This window comes from Denticeps clupeoides, chromosome 5 (genome assembly GCF_900700375.1).
Source record: "Denticeps clupeoides chromosome 5, fDenClu1.1, whole genome shotgun sequence".
Taxonomy (NCBI): Eukaryota; Metazoa; Chordata; class Actinopteri; order Clupeiformes; family Denticipitidae; genus Denticeps; species Denticeps clupeoides.
In genome coordinates, this window is record NC_041711.1 from 11720541 (window position 1) to 11735047 (window position 14507).

Genomic DNA, 14507 nt, shown 5'->3' on the forward strand with positions numbered 1-14507 from the left:
CATGTTTTGTTTTGTCCCTATGATTTAAAGCAGTTCGTTTCACCTACGCTGAATGAGTTCTTTCTGTGAGCCCTAAATGAGCACATTTATCTGTTTGATTCATAGTTCATCTGCAGCATCCACTTACTTCAAACAACGGTTCCTGGTTTTTCCAGCGCAAACAGAGATGTGCATCATTACATGGTGACAGGCACCGTAGAAAGAATTCTGGCAGGTGTCACGCTGCAGGCACAGTTGCAAGTGTCACCAAAAAGCTCTTCATTACAGCGAGCACACAAAAACAGAAAACAAAGGGGGCTGAGGCCCAGAAAGGGCCGAACACCAGGGTCTGGGCAACACAGGGTCCATCATGGTTGCACGGTGACAAAGTTTTTCAATAAATCTTACTGTTAGAAATATTGTATTAATAAAAATTTCTATGAATGTGTTAGAATGATTCTTTCTGGTGAGTCAAACACAGTCCTATAAATTAAACATGTAGGACAACAACTAGCCTACACACCGTCACACTACAATTACATTACTACAGTAATTACTGGGGTGTAGTGAGCCACTGATGAGAACAAAGCAATTAAAACTAATGAATCCTTTTACATATCCTCCATTAGCCTCACCGTGCCATTAAATCATCTCTGTGTCGCAAACAAATGTCTCTGCATTGTTCACAGTTTCACTGCTATCTTCTGATGATGTGACGTTCATGACATGCAGTACTGGAAGACACATCCTATTCCAAAAAGGAGATACTAATGCCATTTGGAATCATTTTGAAAAGACATTCAATGGGAATAATCTTGCATTTTCTGTTATGCAAGATCACTACTCAGAAGAAATATCAACAGCTAATTTCAGGTTGAAATCTTGCTTTCTGAGGCTTTGGAGCACAGGACTAGTGGTGATGGCAGATGAGCCTCACTTGCCGTCTGAGTAAATTCTCTGAGGTCTAGTGCTTGAGAAGAGAAGTCTAATGACGCAATAATGGCAGCACATTCCAAACGAGGGGGTGGGGGGTGGGGTGTGCAGCATCACTGCTCACATCTGTACTTTTTACAAATAAATAACATTTCTGCAATATTTAAATGTTTTTTGTCCCTCTCCAGGCCCCTCCCTCCCTCTCTAGGGTGGCTTTAAATGAGGGAAGACTGGAAGCGGCTCGTGTCTGATTAGACGTGTTTGAATATGGCCTCTTGTCGAGATCCCATCAGACCCAGTGGAAGGTAATCCCACGCAAGCGAGCCGCCCGCCGCCTGCCGAGCGGTGTGCTAATCGAGTGCTGTAGCTGCGGGCACATCAGCCCCGATGGGAGAGGGAAGGCTTCCTGCTGGAGAGGGAGGGAGGGAGAGGAGAGGAGAGGAGAGGAGAGAGGGGGAGGTGACGTGTGTGGGAGTACAGGAACCGATCGCTGCGAACGAGGCTGCACGTCGTTCCTGTTCTCCAGCACAGGGAATTTCACGCACGCACTCAACACACATTCATCCCTGAGAGGAGGAGGAGGAGGAGGAGGAGGGACGTATGAGGGAAACCGCATTTTGGATTAGGTGATGAGCACCTTACAGTGCACACTTGCGAGCGCTGTGATGCAACAGCTGTGAACATCTGGCCTGGAGACCATAACACCCCTCCATCCCAGAAGCAGATCACCTCTGCGCCGCAGCATCAGGTAAGTGCAAAGCTAATTCTTCACAGCGGCAGCAATTAACATCCGAAAAGGAGGAGCGGTGATACGGAAGAGCCCGGCAAGCTCGCCGACAGCCGGGCTGTGAAGGTAAACACTGCAGATGAATGCAGGGCCAGTAGCAGGGCTGGCGAGGCTTTTCAGCGGAGTGCAGGGGGCCATTGAAAGCTTTTCATGTGCATCAGCAGCATGTGATCACTTGTTGCGGTGTCCTTGTGTGCCGTGCCACCATGTTTTAGATGAAATGGACCCCAGACCTGAACGCAGGCACATATGCACATATCGTAAACAATATTACAGACGGGGCTTTAACCAGCACCCTTTACCGAGAGAGGTAACAGATTAACCAGGAGAGCATCCAGGCTGCTTTTCGTCTGCCTCTGAGGCAAGACTTGTCATTCTGCTGCCAATGATCTCCTCCCACGTTGCCGTGGACCGTTGCTATCTGTGCTCCATCACTGTGTTGTCGTTCTGTAGGGCCCACGAGCCAATCTTCAGGCGTCAGAAGCCGTCAGCTCGCAGCCCGGCCAAGTGCTATAGCAGCCTGCTGGACGTCGAGCACGAACAGCCCAAATTCCTGGCTAGGGGAATGCGAGGCGCATCTATAAAACCGTTGATAAAAGCTTTGTCATAATTAAAGTTCTTCATGTGTGATGGGTTGGGCTGTCTTCAGAAAAACTTATTCAAGCTTATTCACAAACACAAAAACATATAAATGAACAAACTCGTATGACTAAACTTGAAGAGCTAGTTATCCTGGCAGGCCTCTGATTATGTTTGGCTTTTGTATTGAACATTAATGATGATGAATAGTAATAAGAAATAAAGTGTGTTGGACTACAAGGAATATAAATGTGGTACTGGGAATAAACAGCAGAGAAGAACAATTATTTCAAAGTAAGTTGTTTAAAATATTGAAATACAAAAACATTTGACAAAGCTTCTTATCATTAAAAATGCACAGAACAGAACACAATATGTAAATTTAGTATAAACTAGTAATATATAATAAATACAAATATTTTTTTTTTGGGATGTAAATTCTGGCATGCAAAAGTTTGGGCACCCTTGCTTATAATATCTGAAAACAGTGAGAAGAAGATTTAGAACAAACTTTGGCATGCCACTGTTTGTATCACAAAGTATCACAAAAGTGCATGACTATTTTACAAATAAAGTCAACAATAACAATTAGCAATTTTCAATATCAGTATTATTGAATAAAACTAGAATTATTGTGTGTGTTCTATGAATCACTATATATCATAAAAATCATAAAACTTGGTAACGTATGGTAAAAACATTTAAGTTACATATTTATTAAACGTTGTCATATTAAATTGATGAATTGATTAAAACTTCTATAACTGCTTCCAAATGGTTATTTTTTATATTAATTCATATTTAAATAGCATATTTGCTATTATAAAAAGATTTCCTTGTCAGTTGTACTACAATTTAAATGTATTAGCTGTAAAAATTCTTCTTCCCTTTCTGTTCCAGGGTTCTTTTGGAAGGAAGAAACGACAAAATGACAAATCAAGACAACTGGGTTACACTGAGTCCTGACGAATTTTCCCTTCTCCAGGATTATGCAAAATGTAAGATCATCTAAACTCCAGTATATGATATTCATTTTCTGTATGGCATGTGCAGTATGGTGTAAGCAGGTGTACACCACATGTAATACTGATCAGAAGAAATGACGTCAACTGTAGACCAGCCTATATGCAGATATGTCACTGATCTTGGCTGATTTGTCAGTAATGGTGTCAGGATTATGTCAGATCCCTGAAACCATTGGTGGTGTTGGTCTTATGCTAAAAGTGAAATGACATTGGTGTTTGGTCATGGTCAAGAACTGAGAGACATCTTGTCATCATGAAGATGAGGCATGTGCAGAACCATCTGAAAAACTAGACTCCACCGGACCAGCTAGAGTTTCTCCCCAGTATTGACTCCATGGTTACGGCCTTGTCTCAATAAAGGCCTGCGTTGCTCCAGGGCCTGCATTCAAATCTTTGTCAGTAAAGCATCTCGAGGGACAGCAGTCCAAATAGTCAGTGGAAGCACCTTAAGGATTGGTACTGCATGCAAATCAAATATCTTGTATCGATGGCAACCTCATGAAGTGAGTCAATACAGTCAACACATTGATCAATACAGAGACACTGCACTACATGTTCTTTATGTCCTACAGGTTTCTCAGAAAGAACCCAATATTTCTTTTGTGATTTCTCATAGTTCTGCCGTTGTTTCATGAGTGAACAAGCTTCTCATTGTCTAGCATCCATACAGAGGAACTAAAACTCAGTGTAGCCAGGCAGGATCAAGATCAGCACGAGTTTCATGTCCATTTTCTATATGTACGTCTGTGATAACGTTAAATTTCCTTATAATTTTTTTCTCCCACTCTTAGACATTCATGCACAATTGGGCGCTGTCACTCTGCATCGCCTAACTGGCCTAGTGTAATTACTTAAAAAAAATTCTTTTTGTGCTTCCGTGCAGCATGCAAGACCTTCATCTGAGTTTTGCTCCAAAGCCTCTTTTATTAGAAGACAGAGCAGCAAATGTGAATAATTAATGTGGCTGAATATTTACCTCTTGGTCGTGACAGTCCTTGGGCTAATTGCTCAGTGCAACAATATAACTCTCCAGTAGCTGCACCCAGTTCTGTGGTGAGTCTGTCGCTCATGAAAAGGCTGGTCTGCGTAAAGGAACAAATGTCTTTTTTTCTCACACAGTTTGAATCCCACCCATCAGCCCACTAGAATCTGAGGAGGGCGAGATACAGTCATTGCACTGGCTTTTTAATCTGTCTTTATATCAATCAACCATTCCAGCCCCAAGCTATATGGACACACAGCTAAAAGGCTTCCCCTGCTGCTCAAGCATATGTTCTCGTGTCAGCATATCATGCTCGGCATAGCAACTACTACAGGCTTAATTGTTTGGAGATTGTTTTATTGATGAGTCCTCGACCTGCAGCCAATAGTCCCCGACAGCTTAGGACCCTGTTTAGGAAAAAGCGGTAATGGAATGTGAAAAAGTGTGTTGGTGAAATTGTTTCTGCATTTTACATTTAGTCCTGCCCAGATAATCAGATATAAGTGGATTTTTTTTAACATCTTGAGAACATCCCATGTTTCCTATGTGAAAGGTTTTATTTGTTCTAATCACAGTCATAGAGGAAGTTCTTTCAGGGAACTGTGAGACTTGTTTGCTCCACTAGTATACATTAGAAATGCATTATCACTTCTTAGCAGTTATGTGCTGCACTAGTCAGTTAGCACAACATGTTAACATGTAACATAGTTAACTTTTTAAAAGAAACCATTCATACCTGTCCACCAATACAAAACGTAACCAATCAAATGTAATATCTAAATAACTAAGCACATTCTGACATTTACAATATTTATTGCCAATAAATTTGCGTACCGTAACCAATGTTGGGTAGTGGTGGCCTAGCGGTTAAGGAAGTGGCCCCGTAATCAGAAGGTTGCCGGTTCGAATTCCGATCCACTAAGGTGCCACTGAGGTGCCAGTGAGCAAAGCACCGTCCCCACACACTGCTCCCCGGGCTCCTGCCATGGCTGCCCACTGCCCACTCAGGGTGATGGGTTAAATGCAGAGGACAAATTTCACTGTGTGCACCGTGTGCTGTGCTGCTGTGTATCACATGTGACAAACACTTCACTTTACTTTACAATGATTCAATTAGTATACAAATTATTAATGTGGCAAGGCTAGGTAAAGTTTCTAGTTTGAAACAATGCATTTTTTGTGTGAATAGGAGGGGCCTTGTACAACTGTCATATAAGTTATGAATTAAGAGTAGAGGAATCTGAGGAAGGCCCAGCTTCAGCTTTCAGTCACACCCCAGCCCTGGCAGGCCTTGTCCACTAGAGGTCGACCTTTGACAAACTGTTTTTGGACAAGGGGTGATTTGGTGTTCACGTGTCTCACCTGTGCCTCCTTTCCCAGGGATTTGCGGCAATCAAGCATAATTGGAAATAACATAATTATGAATGGTCAAATGGTGTTGTGATTATGAGTGTGAAATTCAAAATTTGATGTGTCATAGAAACATGATGCAGGTCAAGACATTAGTAGATAGTAATTTTTTTATGGTACTGTCATGTTTTTTTTTTGGTACTGTCATGTAGATGAAATGATCTAATCAAGTATTTTTATAGACATTTAGTTAATAGAACGAAATTGTTGAAACTCAATTTCCTCTTATAATCAGAAAAATCGTTAATGTAATTGAATGAAGCATGGTTTACTAGGAAAAAACTAATGGCTTACACTTTAATGCAGCATCTGTTTTATTCAGTTTTCATGCCTTTGTTATCTTTGTTTTTCTCTTGTGTTCACATATTTGTCGGGTGTTCTGTATGTTGCTACCATGTTCCGTTTGTTTCTATTTATCATTAAATATTTCTATATTTATTTTCGCCTGCATTACACACTCATCACGGCCATGACATCTGTATCATATGTGATGAGGCCCATCATGCTCCTTTATTTATATTTGTACATCCTTAAGCTAACTTCCAAAAACCTGTTTATCCAACCTGTTTAAGTCATCCAACTGAGCAACATCACCCATGGGAATAATAAATACATCAGAATGATTCCTGACTTTTTTGTGGTGCTGTCATATAGAACACCGTACTAACTTATGAAACTCACCATAGACACCAACACAATTGTATTGGTTAGTGTAGAATTGTAACACACTGGGTATAAAAATGTTTACACACCCCTATTAAAATGCAAGATTTGATTCTCAAATCCCAGAGACTCATTCACTGTTTGCAGTTGTGAACCAAAGAGGACTGAATGCTGTAATTTAATAGGTGCTTCAACAAAGCATGAGGCATCCACTTTGTTGTACAAATTTTGTTAATTTTTCTCCCTAACATATATGTTACATTGTACTGGTAATAGGTCACATGAAATGTGTTATTTATGGTGGTCTCATTTTCTTATGTCACAAAAGCCTGGCATTTTAACAGGGGTGTTACAGTATATCCATCATATATCATAAGCTTGTCCTGCATCATTAGCCTGGCACTGCATTACCAAGAGCCGTGCATTGCCAAGGTGCTTTGGGGACTCAGAGGCACCAGGAGGGCCTGACAGTCAAATTTCCCACCCTGTCTCCCACCCTGCTTCAGGATCTTCAGAACAATTTTACTCACTAAAGTAAATCAAGTGCTTACGCATTCATAACAATAAATTACAGAGTAGCATAATATTAAGTAACTCTATATGGCAAGCAACTTGTACAAAATATTACATATACATACAATGCAAATCACATCTGCCATCTGTACAGTGTTATAAAAGAGGTACTTTCAGCACTTTATTCATAGTGACCACTGTGTTTAGAACATAAAAAATTGTTATGATTAATTTGGATAGTCTTCAATATGAGGTACAGATTATCAGATGTCCATGCAGGACAGAAACATTGACATATGTCCCATATCTCTTGAGCTTTATTGGTCTAGATAAGTATTTAAATTGGAAAAAACTAGAGCATAGCATGACTCTGTTCATGGGAGCGTGTATGAATGAGAAGGTGTGATCACGCTTTCCTGACAGTTGTTTCTGACCGATCATCATGTCAACTCAACATGATAGAAATATAAACTTGTCTTTGCTGTCGTGTTGTGTTGCCATAAGGGGTTTGATATACAGTCGTAGCCAAAAGTTTTGAGAATTTCATAAATACTAGTTTTCACAAAGTTTGCAGCTTCCATTTTAATCATGGCAATTGGCATATACTCCAGAATGTTATGAAGAGTGATCAGCAGAACTGCAAAGTCCCTCTTTGCATTGAAAATTAACTTAATCCTAAAACCCATTTCCACTGCATTTCTGCCCTGCCACAAAAGGACCTGCTGAGACCATTTCAGGGGGAAAGTGCTTCTCATCACAATTTTGCCTAAGAACACACAGCCATGAATAAAGAATGGTAAAGAAAACATCCTCCAACCGTCCAAGAACAGTTTGGAGAAGAATGATGCCATTTCCAGCATCATGGAGCATCGTGGCCATCTAAGGCCAACGTGAGAACGAAGTGGTTTGGGGAACAAAAAAGTGGAATTTTGAAATTGGAATCTCCCCGGACTTCAATCAAATTGAGAACTTGTGGTCAATCCTCAAGAGGCGGGTGGACCAACAAAAACCCACAACTTCTGACAAACTCCAAGCACTGATCATAAAGGAATGGGTCGGCATCAGCCAGGATTTGGCAAAGAAGATGACTGACAGCATGCCAGGGCGAATTCAATACGTCACAGAAACAAGTGACAAATTGCAGTAAAAGTGGTGAAAAGCGGTATTTGTGTCATTCTCAAACCTTTTGGCCATGATTGTTAATTAAGTGTCTCCAGAGGGACTGGCGCATACCAGACGGTCATGCCGGGCAGAAGCCTGTATGTCTGTTGCTAGCCAGATACAAATTAAACCCTCTGCATGACAAAATGAACAAAGATGTTTGAAAGAGGGTAAGATTGACATCTTCGTGATGCTCTGGTTCTGTCTGTCCTCAGTGAAGCTGTAACTATGGAGTTTCCACCACAACCTGTGTTGAGACTATCTAAGAAAATTCTAACATGCACAAGTTCCATTCAGTCTGTAATAATGTGCCTGATGATAATCTGATCAGTGCAGGAGAATTTTTCCTTTGTGTATGCCATAAATTGTTATTAAAATTTGTGTTTGGACAATTCATGCAAAAGGCAATAGTGCAGTGGTGGAAGTGGCCCTGTAATCAGAAGGTTGCCGGTTCGAATCCTGATCTGCCGAGGTGCCACTGAGGTACCACTGATCAAAGCACCGTCCCCACACACTGCTCCCCGGGCACCTGTCATGGCTGCCCACTGCTCACCAAGGGTGATGATTAAATGCAAAATTCACTTTGTGCACCATGTGCTGTATCACAAGTGACAATCACTTCACTTTATTGTTTAAACTCTAATTCAATACACTAGCCATCCTCATCCATGGTTACACAGGCAACTAAACGTGGAAGATTTGGACACTGCTGATTTGTGATTAATCAAGGCTTCCACTGATTTAGCATCGGAACCAAACATCAGAAGACAGGGGAAAGGTCAGGATTACTGTGTTATGTGCTCATTGAACTCACAGGCTTTTTTTTTCATAGAGATTCATGGAAATGAATATGGTCAACATATGAAATGTGTGATTTCTGTAATTGTTAAATTAATCACAAATATCTAAGTTCATACGTACTTTGAGAAAACTGTACACATTCCATAATGCATTTTATTATAACAAAGGTATATTATTTAGAGGACTCTGGGCCACTGAACATCAAAATAGTGGATATTTAATGATTTTCATGGAACACTAAGAAAGAAATGTTAAATATATACGTTTTAATATGTATTTATTTATACACTATTAAACACTATTTCATTGTTGTTGGGCCTGACTGTTTCCTCTAGATCCTGAAATCTGTCCTCAGTGACTTGTTTAATGTAATAATGTGGTGAGTCTGTTGAAAGTCATCACTGCGTATGTCTGTGTTTTGTAATCTCATTTATGCTCTATCTGACTCCAGACACAACTAAGAAGCTAAAGGATGTTCTGCAGGAGTTTCATGGAGACGGCGTCTTGGCCAAGTACAACCCAGAGGAGGTATTTCTGACATATTTTCTTGATTTTCGTAAATTTGTATTTATTAGAAATCCTTATTCATTACAATTCTCTGTAAATTCTCTAACTCAATGCTGCGTAGAACCAGGAGATTCTTAATCAGGTAAAATCCTCATGCTAATGGTCATTCTGTGAACATAACTGAATTAGATGTTGATTTGACCGAAGCGGTTTTGGCCTTCAGGAAATCGATTTTGACGGCTTCAGGGTGTTCATGCAGACATTTTTGGAGACTGAGCTGCCAGAGCAGTTCTGCCAACATCTTTTTCTGTCATTCAGTGGAAAGCGTCCAAAACCAAGTCCATCATCATCAGACAAATCTCGACTCAGTGGTGAGCGCATAACATCCCAAAATAAAAATACAGTTAAATTAGCGTGTGTAGACTGGTAGAAGAAGACTGTAACACCTAAAACTAGATGTTCTGGTTTTATAGGCGCTCCTTTTGATCTTAGCTCAGGGCGCAGCATGGATGTTGCCTTTATGGGTTAAATTAATATTCCAAATGAAGCAGTGAAACATTCAGTGATGTTCTTCTTGATTTCTTGACAGGCATCAAACTGATTAAAGGAGGCAACACTCCACTGAAGGTGCTCGACTTGCCCAAACATCAGGTTCAGCTCAAGGACATCATCTGTTACTTGTCACTGCTTGAAGGTGGACGGCCTGAGGACAAGCTTGAGTGTGTGTACATTATTATTATTATTATTGTTATTATTATTATTATTATCTGCCGCAGCAGTCACTGTGCACCTTTCTACGGTGTGGCTACAGCGCCCTCTGTTGTCTGTTTCTGGATTTTTCTAATTCTGCTGATCTTTTCTTTCTCCAGAGGAGGCAACCTGGAGGGCCTTATTACGAGCTAAAATTAATATTTCATTTAGCATACATAGTAATTCACATTAATGGCTTTGTAATGAAAACTAATTTTGTTACTTCAAATAAATCACTATTTTGGAAAAAAAAAAATTCTGTTTCCTATTAAAACGTAAATGTCCACCAGGTTTCGGGTGTCTAATCCAATTTGAAAACTGTGTTTTTAAGAACCTGTTAAGTACTTGAGAATAGTTCTATAAAGATTGGGATTTGTGTTTTGAGAAATACACTTGTCATTTTTTGTATATGTTGTGACCAGGGGGCGCAATGTTTATTATTATTATTATTATTATTATTATTATTAATATTAACATCCACCAGGTGTCGGGTGTCTAATCCAATTTGAAAACCTTGTTTTTAAGAACCTGTGAAGTACTCGAGAATAGTTCTATAAAGATTGGGATTCGTGTTTTGAGAAATACACTTGTCATTTTTTGTATATGTCGTGACCAGGGGGCGCAATGTTTATTATTATTATTATTATTAATATTAATATTAACATCCACCAGGTGTCGGGTGTCTAATCCAATTTGAAAACCTTGTTTTTAAGAACCTGTGAAGTACTCGAGAATAGTTCTATAAAGATTGGGATTCGTGTTTTGAGAAATACACTTGTCATTTTTTGTATATGTCGTGACCAGGGGGCGCAATGTTTATTATTATTATTATTATTAATATTAATATTAACATCCACCAGGTGTCGGGTGTCTAATCCAATTTGAAAACCTTGTTTTTAAGAACCTGTGAAGTACTCGAGAATAGTTCTATAAAGATTGGGATTCATGTTTTGAGAAGTACACTTGTCATTTTTTGTATATATCGTGACCAAGGGGGCGCAGTGTTTATTATTATTATTAATAATATTATGAATAATAATAATGAATGATGTTGGGATCAAATTAACAATTTTTCCTTCTTTCTCTCTCTCTCTCTTCATCTCACAGTTATGTTCAGACTTTATGACACTGATGGAAATGGCTCATTGGACAGTTCGGTAATTTCTTTTTTCCTTCTTTGATTCTTGAAAATGATCATGTGCATAAATTCCTCAGTTTAATAAATCTGATCAACTATATTTTTCCTTATTACAGTATTAGTTAACAACTAAAGAAATTTGTCTATATCGGTGAACCAAGAATAAACCATGGGGCAGTGGTGGCTTAGCGGGTAAAGAAGTGGTCAAGTAATCGGAAGGTTGCTGGTTCTCCACCACTGAGCAACACACTGCTCCCCGGGCGCCTTTCATGGATGCCCACAAGGGTGATGGTTAAAAACAGAGGACGTGTGTTCTTGAAGTACATTTACATTTTATGACATTTGTCAGATGCCCTTATCCAGAGTGACATACAATCAGTATTTACAGGGACAGTCCCCCCTGGAGACACTCGGGGTTACAATGGTAGTAAGTGAGGTTTGAACCTGTAACTTTGTGGTCTACTGGTTTATAGGCGAGTGTGTTACTTACTGGGCGTCTACTAGATGTGTTTGAGTCAGAAACAAGGGACAAGCGTAAGAATTTGATTGACTTTGGCAATAATGTACTAGTGCACCAGGGTGCACAATAGGAAGAAGCCCAATGTTCTACTGGGAAACCTTGGGTGGATGTTAGCAAATTCCACAGCATATCTTCAGAGGTGTAGTGGAGTCCATGCCTAAACAGGTCGACACATAATCATTGTGATCGTGAATTAAGACATTAAAAAAGCTGATTACTGCCGAGATTACTGAAATGAGCTGTAGAAGGCCCGATGGAGTCTATGTGTGAAGCGAGTTTTGGTGTTTGATGCAGGTACTTGTCGAGGTTTAGAAAAAAGTACAAACAGAAGGCAGTGCTAAAGGTGCACCTTATGTTTAGTTCCCCTCGGCTGCTTGTCAATGTCATCAGTTGCAGCTAATTGGACTCTTGCAGTGCAAACATGGCAATTAAATCATCAGACTTGTAGCTTTTGTTTTCACGCAGCTTCTTGTCAAGTGTCACTGCAGAGTTTAACGTTTCTTTCTTTTTTCATCCTTTTTGTACTAAGATGCCTTTTTTCACGTAACATTTGCGTTATACCCGTCGGTTTTAGTTGGGTTTTAATGGATGTGCTATGAGAGAATAATGATATTTTTCTGTTCTAATGTCCACTCTGTCCTGCTGTAGGAATTAGAGCACATCATTTCTCAAATGATGCATGTGGCTGAATACCTGGAATGGGACGTCACCGAACTGAAACCAGTAAGTGGCGTTCTGTGTTTTCAATCCCCCAAATCTCCAATAGTCATCATGTAACAATAAAGAAATCCAATACAGATTCAAGTTCTGTAGGACGGAACAGGAAAACTTCTGGCTTCCTGGTGTCATAGAAAGGTGTATTTTACACACAAGTTCCCATATTAGCTCTATTTCATCTAGATCTTGCAGGAGATGATGCGGGAGATCGACTACGACAATGACGGCACCGTGTCCCTGGAGGAATGGATCCAAGGTGGAATGACGACCATTCCTCTGCTAGTACTTCTGGGGCTAGAAACGGTGAGTAAAGGTTTAGGAAGTTCACTCCCGAGTCCTTCTCAGTGCTGGGCTCCTGCACCTGCATTTGCTCAGCCAGTGGGTGGAAGTAATTAGCGAGCTGAGGCACGAAAAGCCCCGCCGTCATAAAAAAAAAAAACCTCGAATCTCACCGACAATCACAGCAGCAGATTCCCATTTACTGCAAACTCCCGACCTTCATCTTTTCAGCCCAAATCTGTCCGCTAGATGGCGCTGCACGACAAAGAATTTGCTTCAGAGTTTTTTTTTTGTTTGTTTAAAAGTCGAATTTGATGTTTAAATGATGAATTTGTAACACTGAAATAAACTGTACTTCATTCTGCCATATAAGAAATTTGGCTAATCACGGCTATGTTGTAAGTTTGTGGTATTTTGCAACAATATATTTAAAAAGAAATGATTACAAATTCTTACACAGTCTTTCTATTTTTAATTGTTAATATGTTATAATTCTATTCATATGTTGCAATACTGAACATTTAGTGAAATGTGGATTAAAAGTGAATGAGAATATTGGTGTTTGATGAACTGGAGATTTTTTGTTTGAATCTTTACAAAGCCATAGACATAGTCTGATGTCCTCCAGCCCTCCTTCCAGAATGCTAGAATGATCTCTCTTTTTCCCTCTCATTTTCCCATTCATACACATAAGCATTTTCTAGATCTTACTCTCTCTCTCTTTCTCTCTCTGCCTCCATTACAGAATGTGAAAGATGATGGACATCATGTATGGAGGCTGAAGCACTTTAACAAGCCGGCCTACTGCAACCTGTGTCTGAACATGCTGATTGGTCTGGGCAAACAGGGTCTCTGCTGTTCATGTCAGTTTCTTCTTAAGGCACACACACACACACACACACACACAAATACACACACACGCATGTTACATTCAACCAAAATGCTAATGAAAGGTTCATGTAGACTACTGCAAATCGTTTCTGTGATGTTTAACTTTATGATGGGTTCCTGTCTTCTGCTGCAGTCTGCAAGTACACAGTGCACGAGCGATGTGTGGCTCGGGCCCCTCCGTCGTGCATCAAGACCTATGTTAAGTCCAAGAAAAACGCGGAGGTGCGTCAAATTGTAGTGTTTAACAATCCACACGCTTGGCTCAGCGCCGCTCCACGGGGCTTAAAGTGAGGGCCCCCTTTTCAGCTCAATGGAATTAACCACTGATTCAGTTTCAGAGCATTGCTAATTAGCAGATTATCCAGCTTTCGCTTATTCTCTTTTTTCCCCCCGTTTTTCCTTTATTCTTTCTTTCAAGCTTTTTATTTATTATCTGAATTTTTATCCTGATTATTATCCTGATTTCAGCTCATGCATCATTTCTGGGTAGAAGGGAACTGTCCGAGCAAGTGTGACAAGTGCCACAAGACCATCAAGTGCTACCAGGGCCTGACTGGCCTTCACTGCGTGTGGTGCCAAATAACCGTGAGTGGCGATCAAGCGCTTCCCCTTTTCATCGAGTTCAACTGGATAATGTACAGAATCCGTAACAATGAGCAGGGATTACCTTACTACATTAGCAGGGGTCTCGAGGGAGTGCTTAAGCTTTATTTTGTAATCATATTAAAGGCTAACAACGCCTGCGTATGTATGTCCTGCTTCTGCTCAATTTTTTTATTGCCTCCACATGTACAAAATACTTTTTTTAAATAACTCGAAAAAATATTTTTCACAGCTCATTAGAATACAATTAGTGAATACTGAATAACGAT

At 40.1% G+C, this 14507-nt stretch overlaps 1 protein-coding gene across 3 annotated transcripts in view; it reads left to right on the forward strand.

The window, feature by feature from the left end:
* Window positions 1-1397: 1397 nt before the first annotated feature.
* Window positions 1398-14507, forward strand: part of dgkb (diacylglycerol kinase, beta) — a 46308-nt gene continuing 33198 nt past the window's right edge. For 2 of the 3 annotated variants that reach the window (XM_028978972.1, XM_028978975.1), the window contains exons 1-12: window positions 1398-1660; window positions 3179-3276; window positions 9285-9361; window positions 9462-9482; window positions 9564-9711; window positions 9930-10061; window positions 11198-11247; window positions 12397-12471; window positions 12649-12768; window positions 13490-13607; window positions 13769-13857; window positions 14104-14220. In XM_028978972.1, coding sequence (XP_028834805.1) covers window positions 3207-3276; window positions 9285-9361; window positions 9462-9482; window positions 9564-9711; window positions 9930-10061; window positions 11198-11247; window positions 12397-12471; window positions 12649-12768; window positions 13490-13607; window positions 13769-13857; window positions 14104-14220 — 1017 coding nt within the window. In that variant the 5' untranslated portion in view covers window positions 1398-1660; window positions 3179-3206. Of the gene's footprint in view, window positions 1766-3178; window positions 3277-9284; window positions 9362-9461; window positions 9483-9563; window positions 9712-9929; window positions 10062-11197; window positions 11248-12396; window positions 12472-12648; window positions 12769-13489; window positions 13608-13768; window positions 13858-14103; window positions 14221-14507 lie in introns of all 3 variants that reach the window. The other variant, XM_028978974.1, reaches the window with a different exon arrangement.